A 15,122-nucleotide genomic window follows, 5' to 3' on the forward strand; every position below is an offset into this window, starting at 1 on the left:
TACGGCTGAAATTATTTGGTTGGAACCATTGCTTCATGAGTTAGGAATCAAGCAACATCGTACATCTTGTCTATGGTGTGACAATTTGGGAGCAACCTATTTTTCTGCCAATCCAGTGTTTCATAGCCGAACCAAACACATTGAGATTGATTTTCATTTTGTGCTTGAAAGAGTTGCAGAGAAGAAGTTGGACATCCGGTTTATTCCTTCCAAGGATGAAGTGGCAGACGGTTTTACCAAAGCTTTACCAGTCAAGCCGTTTGAAGAATTCAAGAGAAATCTGAATATAGGATAGTTGAGACTAAGAAAGAGTGTTAGAAATAGTTTAACTTGATTGTAATCTCAACCATCTCTATCTCTTCTCCCTCCTCTCGTATCCATCTTGGATTCCTATGTACTAGAGTTGTATCCTTGCCTTTAACCTCTTCCTTGTATCTGACGACATATTGCCAAGATCAATATGTACCCAACGCAGCTCTCCTTCAGGAGAGTAGGAACGCTTCCAGAAATTTACATGAACATCAAGGAGGCAAAACATTGGGTCATCGTGGGGGCTAAACGTTTGGCACAAGTGATGCCGGGAGAGTAATGTATTAATTCGGACGCATGGCGTTGTGCATGTAGCAGAATCCTCTATTTCTCTCTTAATTAATGGATGAGGCAAAGATTATGCATTCTTTTCAAAAATAAAATTACTCTCGGGATTTGTATGTATAATTCTTCTAGGATTGACTTTTCAAAACAAAAAAGTAATAAAAGTTCAGGGTTCAAAAATCAAACCGGGCCTTTTGCCTTTGCACTTTTGTCAGCTCGCACTACCTTTCCCGTTTAGATTTTGCACTTTTGTAACGCGTACGGTGCCAGTGCGGTGCTGATGTGCAATGGCTACAGTTGTTTTGACTTGGCTAGGATAGAAATAGAATGCACGATTGGAATTAATGAGAGCGACGAGTCAACGGACGGCAGCCATGTACCCCTCCCATCCCATGACTCCATCTCCTATATAAATCTCCACCTCCCTGACCTCTAAACCCATCCAAATCGATCTCACCTTCATTTCATTTCTCTAGCTACCCACATCGATCACTCCATCGTCATCTCTGTGCTGCTGCATCAACAACAATGGCTGCCGGTGCAACGGCGATCAGCTCGGAGCAGATGAGCGAGTTCAGGGAGGCCTTCTCCTTCTTCGACAAGGACGGCGACGGCTGCATCACGGCGGAGGAGCTGTCCACTGTCATCCGCTCCCTGGGCCAGACCCCGACGCCCGAGGAGCTGCGCAACATGGTGTGCGACGTGGACGCCGACGGCAACGGCACCATCGAGTTCGCCGAGTTCCTGGCGCTCATGTCCCGCAAGGCCGACGCGGACGCGGACGCCAGCGACCCCGAGCAGGAGCTCCGGGAGGCCTTCAGGGTGTTCGACAAGGACCACGACGGCCACATCTCCAAGGCCGAGCTGGGCCATGTCATGATCAGCCTTGGCGAGAAGCTCACCGACGAGGAGGTCGAGGAGATGATCCAGGAGGCCGACCTCGACGGCGACGGCCTCGTCAACTTCGACGAGTTCGTCAGGATGATGATGCTCTCCGACGCCGACCAGCAGCAGCACTGAGATACATTGCCCGTCCATTTCTCCAGTGGAAAACTGACGACCGGCCTGGTCGCCGTGATTAATTCAGGTTCAGTAGCGCCGAGTCAATCAGCTGTATGTCTCAGCTAGCTGCTCCATTTCTTCAGCTGAAACTGGCCGGAATTCTGCCGGAGTTTTCATTTACTCACTAACGAAACTGGCCGTGCATGTATAGATGTATGGATTGGTTGGTTACCGATATTGGGCTCGTGAACTAAATGATGTGATTGGTCATAAAAAAAGTCTCTTCGGTGGGTTGTATCCCTACTTTTTGATGCAGTATTGTTTATACATAGTAGTACCACTATGCATCAGTTCTTCGTGCAATATTTTAAAAGTTGAATTTCATCGAACACACATTGGACAACATTTAGTTCGACTTGTAGCATCTTCAACAGGCGCGTTGCGCGCTAAATAATTTTTACAATATCAAAATAGCCTTTTTTGCGCGCAGCGGAGCGCTGGCTACAGCGGCTGCTGCAAAATATGGCGTGCGCGAGCAGCTCCAACAGACGCTGCAAAAAACGGCGCACGTGAGCAACCGGTTCTACGGTGCAACACATACGAACAATATGAAACAACATATAGATAAGATTCAAATAGCATCAAGCCCAACACCACCAGTTAGTCCATACAATATAAATAAAAATGATAAAAATGGTCTCTTCGGTGGGTTGTATCCCTACTTTTCGATATAGTATTGTTTAAACATACATTGGACGTTGAATTTCATATCGGTCTTCGGTTCGATATTCGAACGTTGAATTTCATCGAACACACATTGGACAAACGTTTCGTTCGACTTAAGCATCTCCCCTCCATGTTTAGGCACGAGAAGTTTATCCGGCACGAGTGGCAAAAAAAGCTCTCCAACAGGTGCCTAATCATAATTTTTTGTAAAAAATAAATAAATCTGGGCAGCCTTAAAATGCAACACGAAGTGGTGCAAAAATATATAACACTTCGATTGCTGCCGCAAAATCGCGCGACTGCATTCGGATGCCCGAGCGCGACCATTTTCCCTCCCGCCCCGAGCCGGAAAGCCGCGGATTTGCCTGCCCGCCAGGCAACGCGCGCCATGGCCGGCTCCTCTGACCCCGCCGGCGACCCTGCTATGCTCCTGCCCTCCTCTCGATGGTCGGTGGAGGCCCTACTCCCGCCGCCCAAGCTCAATCTGTCGCCACCGCGAGGGCCACCGCCCATGGCTGCGGTGGTAGTTTTGCGGCCCCGCGATCAGTTGCCGCCACCGGAAAGGATGGCGGCCAGCGGCTAAAGAAGCCCACTGCCACACCCAAGTCTCGACGAGGTGACGTAAAATGGCCGCCGCGTGGCCTGACGGTTGCGGCAGCAACAAAGAGGGTTGTTGTTGTGGCTGCCGTGGCTGCCCTGGCACCACCTCCTCCTCTTCCTCATTCCCCGTCGCTGATCGTGGAGGACGAGCCGTTGACGCCCACAACGTTCCCGACGATATGTCAGAAAGGTAAAACATAGTTTGTTTTTGTTTTGATTGTGATTCTAGTTGTCAAATGCAAGATAAGAAGCATGTAGTGATGTGTTTCTATGTTCAATTTTGTGCATGTAGTGTTGATGATGAAACATTTTCGAGATTTATAAATGTTACAAACGGAGAATTTTGACTCTCAAGAATATGCTTCTCAAGAATTTGATGAAACCCAATATGATGCTGAGGAGCTTGAGTTGGATGATGAAGAGGAACAAGGGATTCTCGATTCTATTCCTCGGGGGAGAACCGGAAACTACAGAACTTGTAAAGACATACTGCTATGCACAGCGTGGAAGGAAATTTCTCTAGATGTGTCTGTCGGAACCAATCAACCAAGCTTCACTATTGGAAGAGGATCAATGAGTTTCTCGATGAACGAAATACAAGCGGATTTGACCGCTCAACCACTTTTCTTCGCCATCGGTGGTCCACCATATTCATGAATTGTTTCAAGTGGTCGTGTTGTTAGAAAAATGTTGATCGCATAATCCCAAGTGGTTGCAACGATGACGGCAAGGTGAATATCCTTCTCTTTCTCAATGATACTTGCTCTCGTTCTAGTATAAGATTGTTTGCTCTTAATTGTGACTAACTTTGTTCTCAATGTTTTCTTGTAGCTTAACCTCGCTCAAGGGATGTGCCGGAGTAGAGGGAAGAAAGGAGCGAAGAAAAAGAAAAGGGAAGACCTTCACTTTGCATCATTGTTGGACCAAGCTTGAGCATGATAAAAAATGAAAGACCCGTTAGACTTTTGAAATTCCAAACAAGAAGAGCTCGGTTGGGCAAGATGATGATGCATCAAGTGGGGACGAACAGAGAAAGAGTGGCACTCCCAACTCGGTGACGGCTAAGTCCGAAAGCCCGATGAAAGGAAAAAAAGACAAGGACACAAAGGCCGGCGACTATGATATCAAAGAACCGCTCGAAGCAATCATCAATGCAAGGAAGATGTATGCCGAAGAGAAGAAACTTCCGTTTGGCCCTTACCCTTCCTTTTTATTATAAAAAAAAGTTTTTCTTGTCACTGGCACGTAACGATCTGGCGATCGGTGACTCAATTTTTTGGTTGACATTTGTGCCCCAGTCTATTTGAATCATTTTATTTCTCGAAGTCAAGTCTGGAGGATCTGAACTTGAGCTGTGAGATGGTGAATGTGACTGTCACTCTGTCAGGCCAGCCGCCCAAACACGCCGGTGGTCGGCGGCATGCAGCCTGTCACGCGTTGCGGCTGCAAAAGAAATACGCACGCCCAGCCGTCCTTGTTATGTCCAGCGAGCCATGTGTGAGATGTGCGATCGGAGATCGGTGACCAAGTCCTGCACTGCACGCGTGCGGTGTCACGTTGACATCTCAGGTCCTAAGCTAGCACTGTACTGAACCAAGTTGCAACAAATACAAAACTTGAAATCAAATAGAAAGATTTTAAAAGTGGCTTAAACTTCACAAAAAAAAACGGCTGACACTTCAGAGAATCCATACGCCAACTTTTAGCAGTTTTGGTTAAGAAATTCAAAATTATGAAAATCATCATCAAGTCAATCATTACCAAGTTAATCATCGCGGACTGTTTGGTTGCGGATGGAACGTTTGTCTGAAGGAAATATGCCCTAGAGGCAATAATAAAGTTATTATTTATTTCTTTATTTCATGATAAATGTTTACTATTCATGCTAGAATTGTATTAACCGGAAACATAATACATATGTGAATACATAGACAATAATATAGTGTCACTAGTATGCCTCTACTTGACTAGCTCGTTGATCAAAGGTGGTTAAGGTTTCCTAACCATAGACATGAGTTGTCATTTGATAAACGGGATCACATCATTAGGAGAATGATGTGATTGACTTGACCCATTCCATTAGCTTAGCACTTGATCATTTTAGTTTACTACTATTGTTTTCTTCATGACTTATACATGTTCCTATGACTATGAGATTGTGCAACTCCCGATTACCGGAGGAACACTTTGTGTGCTACCAAACGTCACAACGTAACTGGGTGATTATAAAGGTGCTCTACACGTGTCTTCGATGGTACTTGTTGAGTTGGCATATATCGAGATTAGGATTTGTCACTCCGATTGTCGGAGAGGTATCTCTGGGCTCTCTCGGTAATGCACATCACTATAAGTCTTGCAAGCAATGTGACTAATGAGTTGGTTACGGGATGATGTATTACGGAACGAGTAAAGAGACTTGCCGGTAACGAGATTGAGCTAGGTATTGAGATACCGACGATCGAATCTCGGGCAAGTAACATACCGATGACAAAGGGAGCAACGTATCTTGTTATGCGATTTGACCGATAAAGATCTTCGTAGAATATGTAGGAGCCAATATGAGCATCCAGGTTCTGCTATTGGTTATTGAACAGAGATATGTCCCGGTCATGTCTACATAGTTCTCAAACCCATAGGGTCCGCACGCTTAACGTTCGGTGATGATCGGTATTATGAGTTTATGTGTTTTGATGTATGGAAGGTAGTTCGGAGTCTCGAATATGATCACGGACATGACGAGGAGTCTCGAAATGGTCGAGACATAAAGATCAATATATTGGATGAATATGTTTGGACTTCGGAAGTGTTTCGGGCAAGTTCAGGCATATACCGGAGTACCGGGGGGGGTACCGGAACCCCCCCGGGGAGTATAATGGGCCATATGGGCCTTAGTGGAGAAGAGGAGGGGTGGCCAAGGTAGGCCCGTGCGCCCCCTCCCCCTCTAGTCCGAATTGGACAAGGAGGGGGGCGGCGCCCCCCTTTCCTTCCCCCCTCTCTCCTCCTTCCCCTTCTCCTACTCCTACTAGGAAAGGAGGAGTCCTACTCCCGGTGGGAGTAGGACTCCCCCCTTGGCGCGCCCTCCTCCTGGCCGGCCACCTCCGCCTAGCTCCTTTATATACGGGGGCGGGGAGGCACCCCAAACACACAAGTTGATCATTGATCTTTTAGCCGTGTGTGGTGCCCCCCTCCACCATAATCCACCTCGGCCATATCGTAGCGGTGCTTAGGCGAAGCCCTGCGTCAGTAGCTTCATAAACACCGTCATCACGCCGTCGTGCTGACGGAACTCTTCCTCGAAGTTCTACTGGATCGTGAGTTCGTGGGACATCACCAAGTTGAACGTGTGCAGATCGCGGAGGCGCCATACGTTTGGTACTTGGATCGGTTGATCGTGAAGACGTACGACTACATCAACCGCGTTGTCATAACGCTTCCACTTACGGTCTACGAGGGTACGTGGACGACACTCTCCTCTCTCGTTGCTATGCATCACCATGATCTTGTGTGTGCGTAGGAATTTTTTTGAAATTACTACGTTCCCCAACAGTGGCATCCGAGCCAGGTTTATGCGTAGATGTTATATGCACGAGTAGAACACAAGTGAGTTGTGGGCGATACTAGTCATACTGCTTACCAGCATGTCATACTTTGATTCGGCGGTATTGTTGGATGAAGCGGCCCGGACCGACATTACGTCTACGCTTACGCGAGACTGGTTCTACCGACGTGCTTCACACACAGGTGCCTGGCGGGTGTCAGTTTCTCCAACTTTAGTTGAATGAGTGTGGCTACGCCCAGTCCTTGTTGAAGGTTAAAACAACACTAACTTGACGAAATATCGTCGTGGTTTTGATGCGTAGGTAAGAACGGTTCTTGCTCAGCTCGTATCAGCCACATAAAACTTGCAACAACAAAGTAGAGGACGTCTAACTTGTTTTTGTAGGGCATGTTGTGATGTGATATGGTCAAGACATGATGCTAAATTTTACTGTATGAGATGATCATGTTTTGTAACAGAGTTATCGGCAACTAGCAGGAGCCATATGGTTGTCGCTTTATTGTATACAATGCAATCGCCCTGTAATTGCTTTACTTTATCACTAAGCGGTAGCGATAGTCGTAGAAGCAATAGTTGGCGAGACGACAACGATGCTACGATGGAGATCAAGGTGTCACGCCGGTGACGATGGTGATCATGACGGTGCTTTGGAGATGGAGATCAAAGGCATAAGATGATGATGGCCATATCATATCACTTATATTGATTGCATGTGATGTTTATCCTTTATGCATCTTATTTTGCTTTGATTGACAGTAGCATTATAACATGATCTCTCACTAAATTTCAAGATATAAGTGTTCTCCCTGAGTATGCACCGTTGCCAAAGTTCGTTGTGCCGAGACACCACGTGATGATCGGGTGTGATAAACTCGACGTTCACCTACAACGGGTGCAAGCCAGTTTTGCACACGCAGAAATACTCGGGTTAAACTTGACGAGCCTAGCATATGCAGATATGGCCTCAGAACACTGCGGGTCCGTGGAGCATGATTTGAAGGCGAAATGATCAACATAATGTCTGGGTATAATAATCACTTGAAAACTACTCCATTTCACGTGATGATCGGAACTGGTTTAGTTGATTTGGATCACGTGATCACTTAGATGACTAGAGGGATGTCTGTCTAAGTGGGAGTTCTTAAGTAATTTGATTAATTGAACTTTAATTTATCATGAACTTAGTACCTGATAGTATTTTGCTTATCTATGTTGTTGTAGATAGATGGCCCGTGCTGTTGTTCCGTTGATTTTTAATGCGTTCCTTGAGAAAGCTAAGTTGAAAGATGATGGTAGGAATTACACGGACTGGGTCTGTAAATTGAGGATTATCCTCATTGTTGCACAAAAGAATTACGTCCTGGAAGCACCGCTAGGTGCAAGACCCGCTGCAGGAGCAACGCCGGATGTTGTGAACGTCTGGCAGAGCAAAGCTGATGACTACTCGATAGTTCAGCGTGCCATGCTTTACGGCTTAGAACCGGGACTTCAACGACGTTTTGAACGTCATGTAGCATATGAGAGTTTCCAGGAATTGAAGTTAATATTTCAAGCAAATGCCCGGATTGAGAGATATGAAGTCTCCAATAAGTTATATAGCTGCAAGATGGAGGAGAATAGTTCCGTCAGTGAACATATACTCAAAATGTCTGGGTATAATAATCACTTGATTCAACTGGGAGTTAATCTTCCTGATGATAGTGTCATTGACAGAATTCTCCAATCACCGCCACCAAGCTGCAAGAACTTCGTGATGAACTATAATATGCAAGGGATGGAAAAGATAATTCCCGAGCTCTTCACGATGCTAAAGGTTGCGGAGGTAGAAATTAAGAAGGAGCATCAGGTGTTGATGGTCAACAAGACCGCCCGTTTTAAGAAAAAGGGTAAAGGGAAGAAGAAGGGGAACTTCAAGAAGAACAGCAAACAAGTTGCTGCTCAGGAGAAGAAACCCAAGTCCGGACCTAATCCTGAGACTGAGTGCTTCTACTGCAAAGGGACTGGTCACTGGAAGCAGAACTGCCCCAAGTATTTGGCGGATAAGAAGGATGGCAAGGTGAACAAAGGTATATGTGATATACATGTTATTGATGTGTACCTTACTAGAGCTTGCAGTAGCACCTTGGTATTTGATACTGGTTCTGTTGCTAATATTTGCAACTCAAAACAGGGACTATAGATTGAGCGAAGATTGGCTAAGGACGAGGTGATGATGCACGCGGGAAATGGTTCCAAAGTCGATGTGATCGCCGTCGGCGCGCTACCTCTACATCTACCTTCGGGATTAGTTTTAGATCTGAATAATTGTTATTTGGTGCCAACGTTAAGCATGAACATTATATCCGGATCTTGGTTGATGCGAAACGGTTATTCATTTAAATCTGAGAATAATGGTTGTTCTATTTATATGAGTAATATCTTTTATGGTCATGCACCCTTAAAGAGTGGTCTATTTTTCTTGAATCTCGATAGTAGTGATACACATATTCATAACGTTGAAGCCAAAAGATGCAGAGTTGATAATGATAGTGCAACTTATTTGTGGCACTACCATTTGGGTCATAATGGTGTAAAGCGCATGAAGAAACTCCATACTGATGGACTTCTGGAATCACTTGATTATGAATCACTTGGTACTTGCGAACCATGCCTCATGGGCAAGATGACTAAAACGCCGTTCTCCGAAACAATGGAGCGAGCAACAGATTTGTTGGAAATCATACATACTGATGTGTGTGGTCCAACGAATATTGAGGCTCGCGGAGAATATCGTTATTTTCTCACATTCACAGATGATTTGAGCAGGCATGGGTATATCTACTTAATGAAACACAAGTCTGAAACATTTGAAAAGTTCAAGGAATTTCAGAGTGAAGTGGAAAATCATCATAACAAGAAAATAAAGTTTCTACTATCTGATCGTGGAGGAGAATATTCGAGTTACGAGTTTGGTCAATATTTGAAACAATGCGGAATAGTTTCGCAACTCACACCATCCGGAACACCACAGCGTAATGGTGTGTCCGAACGTCGTAATCATACTTTACTAGATATGGTGCGATCTATGATGTCTCTTTCTGATTTACCGCTATCGTTTTGGGGTTATGCTTTAGAGACGGCTGCATTCACGTTAAATAGGGCACCATCGAAATCCGTTGAGACGACGCCTTATGAACTATGGTTTGGCAAGAAACCAAAGTTGTCGTTTCTTAAAGTTTGGGGTTGTGATGCTTATGTGAAAAAGCTTCAACCTGATAAGCTCAAACCCAAATCAGAGAAATGTGTCTTCATAGGATACCCAAAGGAAAGTGTTGGGTACACCTTCTATCACAGATCCGAAGGCAAGACATTTGTTGCTAAGAATGGATCCTTTCTAGAGAAGGAGTTTCTCTCGAAAGAAGTGAGTGGGAGGAAAGTAGAACTTGATGAGGTAGCTGTACCTGCTCCCTTATTGGAAAGTAGTTCATCACAGAAACAGGTTTCTGTGACACCTACACCAATTAGTGAGGAAGCTAATGATATTGATCATGAAACTTCAGATCAAGTTACTACCAAACTTCATAGGTCAACTAGAGTAAGATCCGCACCAGAGTGGTACGGTAATGTTATTCCGGAGGTCATGTTACTTGACCATGGCGAACCTACGAACTATGAGAAAGCGATGATGAGCCCAGATTCTGAAAAATGGCTTGAGGCCATGAAATCTGAGATGGGATCCATGTATGAGAACAAAGTGTGGACTTTGGTTGACTTGCCCGATGATTGGCAAGCCATCGAGAATAAATGGATCTTCAAGAAGAAGACTAACGCTGACGGTAATGTTACTGTCTACAAAGCTCGACTTGTTGCAAAAGGTTTTCGACAAGTTCAAGGGGGTGACTACGATGAGACTTTCTCACCCGTAGCGATGCTTAAGTCTGTCTGAATCATGTTAGCAATTGCCGCATTTTATGATTATGAAATTTGGCAAATGGATGTCAAAACTGCATTCCTGAATGGTTTTCTGGAAGAAGAGTTGTATATGATGCAACCAGAAGGTTTTGTCGATCCGAAAGGTGCTAACAAAGTATGCAAGCTCCAGCGATCCATTTATGGACTGGTGCAAGCCTCTTGGAGTTGGAATAAACGTTTTGATAGTGTGATCAAAGCATATGGTTTTATAGAGATTTTTGGAGAAGCCTGTATTTACAAGAAAGTGAGTGGGAGCTCTGTAGCATTTCTAATATCATATGTGGATGACATATTGTTGATTGGAAATGATATAGAATTTCTAGATAGCATAAAAGGATACTTGAATAAGAGTTTTCCAATGAAAGACCTCGGTGAAGTTGCTTATATATTGGGCATCAAGATCTATAGAGATAGATCAAGACGGTTAATTGGACTTTCACAAAGCACATACCTTGATAAAGTTTTGAAAAAGTTCAAAATGGATCAAGCAAAGAAAGGGTTCTTGCCTGTGTTACAAGGTGTGAAGTTGAGTTAGACTAATGCCCGACCACTGCAGAAGATAGAGAGAAAATGAAAAATGTTCCCTATGCTTCAGCCATAGGCTCTATCATGTATGCAATGTTGTGTACCAGACCTAATGTGTGCCTTGTTATTAGTTTAGCAGGGAGGTACCAAAGTAATCCAGGAGTGGATCACTAGACAGCGGTCAAGAACATCCTGAAATACCTAAAATGACTAAGGATATGTTTCTTGTTTATGGAGGTGACAAAGAGCTCGTCATAAATGGTTACGTCGATGCAAGATTTGACACTGATCCGGACGATTCTAAATCGCAAACCGGATACGTGTTTATATTGAACGGTGGAGCTATCAGTTGGTGCAGTTCTAAATAAAGCGTTATGGCGGGATCTATGTGTAAAGCAGAGTACATAGCTGCTTCGGAAGCAGCAAATAAAGGAGTCTGGATGAAGGAGTTCATATCCGATCTATGTGTCATACCTAGTGCATCGGGTCCAATGAAAATCTTTTGTGACAATACTGGTGCAATTGCCTTGGCAAAGGAATCCAGATTTCACAAGAGAACCAAGCACATCAAGAGATACTTCAATTCCATCCGTGACTAAGTCGAGGTGGGAGACATAGAGATTTGCAAGATACATAAGGATCTGAATGTTGTAGACCCGTTGACTATTCCTCTCTCACGAGCAAAACATGATCAGCACCAAGACTCCATGGGTGTTAGAATCATTACTGTGTAATCTAGATTATTGACTCTAGTGCAAGTGGGAGACTGAAGGAAATATGCCCTAGACGCAATAATAAAGTTATTATTTATTTCCTTATTTCATGATAAATGTTTATTATTCATTCTAGAATTGTATTAATCGGAAACATAATACATGTGTGAATACATAAACAATAATATAGTGTCACTAGTATGCCTCTACTTGACTAGCTCGTTGATCAAAGATGGTTAAGGTTTCCTAACCATAGACAATAGTTGTCATTTGATAAAGGGATCACATCATTAGGAGAATGATGTGATTGACTTGACCCGTTCCGTTGGCTTAGCACTTGATCGTTTTAGTTTACTGCTATCGCTTTCTTCATGACTTATACATTATCCTATGACTATGAGATTATGAAACTCCCGATTACCGAAGGAACACTTTGTGTGCTACCAAATGTCACAACGTAACTAGGTGATTATAAAGGTGCTCTACAGGTGTCTCCCATGGTACTTGTTGAGTTGGCATAGATCGAGATTAGGATTTGTCACTCCGATTGTCGGAGAGGTATCTCTGGGCCCTCTCGGTAATGCACATCACTATAAGCCTTGCAACCAATGTGACTAATGAGTTGGTTACGGGATGATGTATTACAGAACGAGTAAAGAGACTTGCCGGTAACGAGATTGAGCTAGGTATTGAGATACCGACGATCGAATCTCGGGCAAGTAACATACCGATGACAAAGGGAGCAACGTATGTTGTTATGCGGTTTGACCGATAAAGATCTTCGTAGAATATATAGGAGCCAATATGAGCATCCAGGTTCCGCTATTGGTTATTGACCAGAGATATGTCTCGGTCATGTCTACATAGTTCTCGAACCCGTAGGGTCCGCACGCTTAATGTTCGGTGATGATTGATATTATGAGTTTATGTGTTTTGATGTACGGAAGGTAGTTCGGAGTCCCGGATATGATCACGAACATGATGAGGAGTCTCGAAATGGTCGAGACATAAAGATCGATATATTGGATGACTATGTTTGGACTTCGGAAGTGTTTCGGGCAAGTTCGGGCATATACCGGAGTACTGGGGGGTTACCGGAACCCCCCCGGGGAGTATAATGGGCCATATGGGCCTTAGTGGAGAAGAGGAGGGGTGGCCAAGGTAGGGCCATGCGCCCCCTCCCCCTCTAGTCTGAATTGGACAAGGAGGGTGGGCGGCGCCCCCCTTTCTTTCCCCCTCTCTCTCCTCCTTCCCCCTTCTCCTACTCCTACTAGGAAAGGAGGAGTCCTACTCCCGGTGGGAGTAGGACTCCCCCCTTGGCGCACCCTCCTCCTGGCCGGCCGCCTCCCCCCTAGCTACTTTATATACGGGGGGCGGGGGGCACCCCAAACACACAAGTTGATCATTGATCTTTTAGCCGTGTGCGGTGGCCCCCTCCACCATAATCCACCTCGGTCATATCGTAGCGATGCTTAGGCGAAGCCCTGCGTCGGTAGCTTCATCAACACCGTCATCATGTCGTTGTGCTGACGGAACTCTCCCTCGAAGCTCTACTGGATCGTGAGTTCGTGGGACGTCACCGAGTTGAACGTGTGCAGATCGTGGAGGTGCCATACGTTCGGTACTTGGATCGGTCGATCGTGAAGACGTATGACTACATCAACCGCGTTGTCATAACGCTTCCGCTTACGGTCTACGAGGGTACGTGGACGACACTCTCCTCTCTCGTTGCTATGCATCACCATGATCTTGCGTGTGCGTAGGAATTTTTTTGAAATTACTACGTTCCCCAACATTGTCAACCGGTTCTCCCCCTTCCTATCACATCCCTCGACCATTTTGTTTTGTCCAGTCGGTTTTTCTTGTCTCAGCACACCATTTGTCCACACATTCCTCGTACGCTAATCAATCACCTTAATTTATTTACCTTTTGAATCAATTTTAACTTTGATTTTTTTAGAATACACATAAGCATACGTATCATTGCATTAAGGAAGAAACGGCAAACAAGTCGGATACAACGCTTTCCGGCCATTACAACACTAATCTCGAGGATTGGCAACCACATCCACCACTCACACCCACCACGCGCAAACACGGTACATGCTCTACCTAGTTCAACCTCATGCCAATGTCGGTGAGGCAAAACACAAAGCAATCAAGTCGTGCCACGATGGATGTCGGAGGCCTCTACGACATGACCAAGACTCTAAGACAACACAGACCAACGTAGCCCCACCCTTTGCGCCGAGAGGAAGTCGGTAAGTGGACGGCAGGGCCTGGGTGGACCTAGAGAAGGCGCTATCGAGAGAGCACCGACGATGGTGTACATTGCGGCTCGGTGGCTCACGCCCAGAGTAGTGGCCGACACCGACTTAAGTCGCGCCATCGGGAATCCTTGAGCAACAGGACGACACCTTCAAGAAGGGAACGACACCATGACGCCGCCACTGCCTAGTCAGGACGCCGAACCAAGTCGGTTTCCCTCGAGCACAAGGGAGGGAAACAGATCAGGGCCAAAACAACGCCTCCGAGGAGGGGACGACGCCCTCAGGCGTCGCCCTTGTCAGCCTCGAATACCGAAGCAGGGATTTCTCCCAACCCAAGATCAACCCCAAAGTCCACATGAGCTGCTCAAGCAGGCTAACCACCACAATGGGAGATGTCACATCATGTAGTACAATAGCCACCACTACTGGTCCAACCAGATCTGGAACTGGGCAGCCACAACCCTGCTCGGATCAAGCTTGCACCACGTTCACCGTGCCCGAAGGACGCCACCATCAGATCTGGGAGCCGGGGCCCAAATCCAACCACCTACGCCTACCATGGCCGACCGGTACCGAGCCGAGTCCACCCACCACCAACACACAACCACCATGAGCACCTCCAACCACCCTGAGACTCGTTGAAGTGGTAGCACCACCCACCTCTGCCACCAAAGACGGACACCGGCTTGAAGCTCCGCCGCCGCATTTGACTCGTCGGCCAAGATGCGGCCCAGACATGCCACGAGACGAGGCGTTGCTGTCACGGACGCTCCACACCACCCCTTCCACCCTCGTCTCAGAGCAGCCACCACCGGCACACCTCCAGCCGCGGCCATGGTGGGCCGAGCCGGCCACCCCACACATGCTAGCAAGATCGAGTTGCGCGCCCACGAAGCGCCCGACCACCAGCATCCTCGGAGCCAGTGGGCTCCTCCGGTGGTGGCTAGGCGAGAAGGAGAGGGAGGGGGAGGTAGGAGGTGGCGTTGAGAGTTTCTCCCATGTCGCCAAGGAGGGCGCGCAGGGGCGAGAAAGTTGCTGATATTCGATAATATTCTGGTGGATGAGAGCACGCGGAGAGTGCGGAATTAGTCACCTTTTCTTGAAAGGAGGCAAAAGATTTACCATTTTTATTGATTAAGAAGAAGATAATTGCTCGGTTAATTAACGGAAACCCAGGCAAAA

The 15,122-nt window shown here is 46.0% G+C and overlaps 1 protein-coding gene across 1 annotated transcript; it reads left to right on the forward strand.

Annotated features, from left to right (window-relative positions):
• The first annotated feature begins 1,045 nt into the window (after positions 1-1,045).
• Positions 1,046-1,907, forward strand: LOC123115695 (calmodulin-like protein 5). Its single transcript, XM_044536800.1, has one exon. The coding sequence runs from the start codon at positions 1,123-1,125 to the stop codon at positions 1,612-1,614; it is 492 nt and encodes a 163-aa protein (XP_044392735.1). The 5' UTR covers positions 1,046-1,122; the 3' UTR covers positions 1,615-1,907.
• Positions 1,908-15,122: the final 13,215 nt, after the last annotated feature.

The sequence above is a fragment of the Triticum aestivum genome, chromosome 5B, assembly GCF_018294505.1.
Source record: "Triticum aestivum cultivar Chinese Spring chromosome 5B, IWGSC CS RefSeq v2.1, whole genome shotgun sequence".
In the NCBI taxonomy this organism is placed as follows: Eukaryota; Viridiplantae; Streptophyta; class Magnoliopsida; order Poales; family Poaceae; genus Triticum; species Triticum aestivum.

Bases quoted from the DNA above. Each gene is read 5' to 3' on its own strand.
- LOC123115695 (XM_044536800.1), top strand. From the start codon at position 1,123: ATGGCTGCCGGTGCAACGGCGATCAGCTCGGAGCAGATGAGCGAGTTC.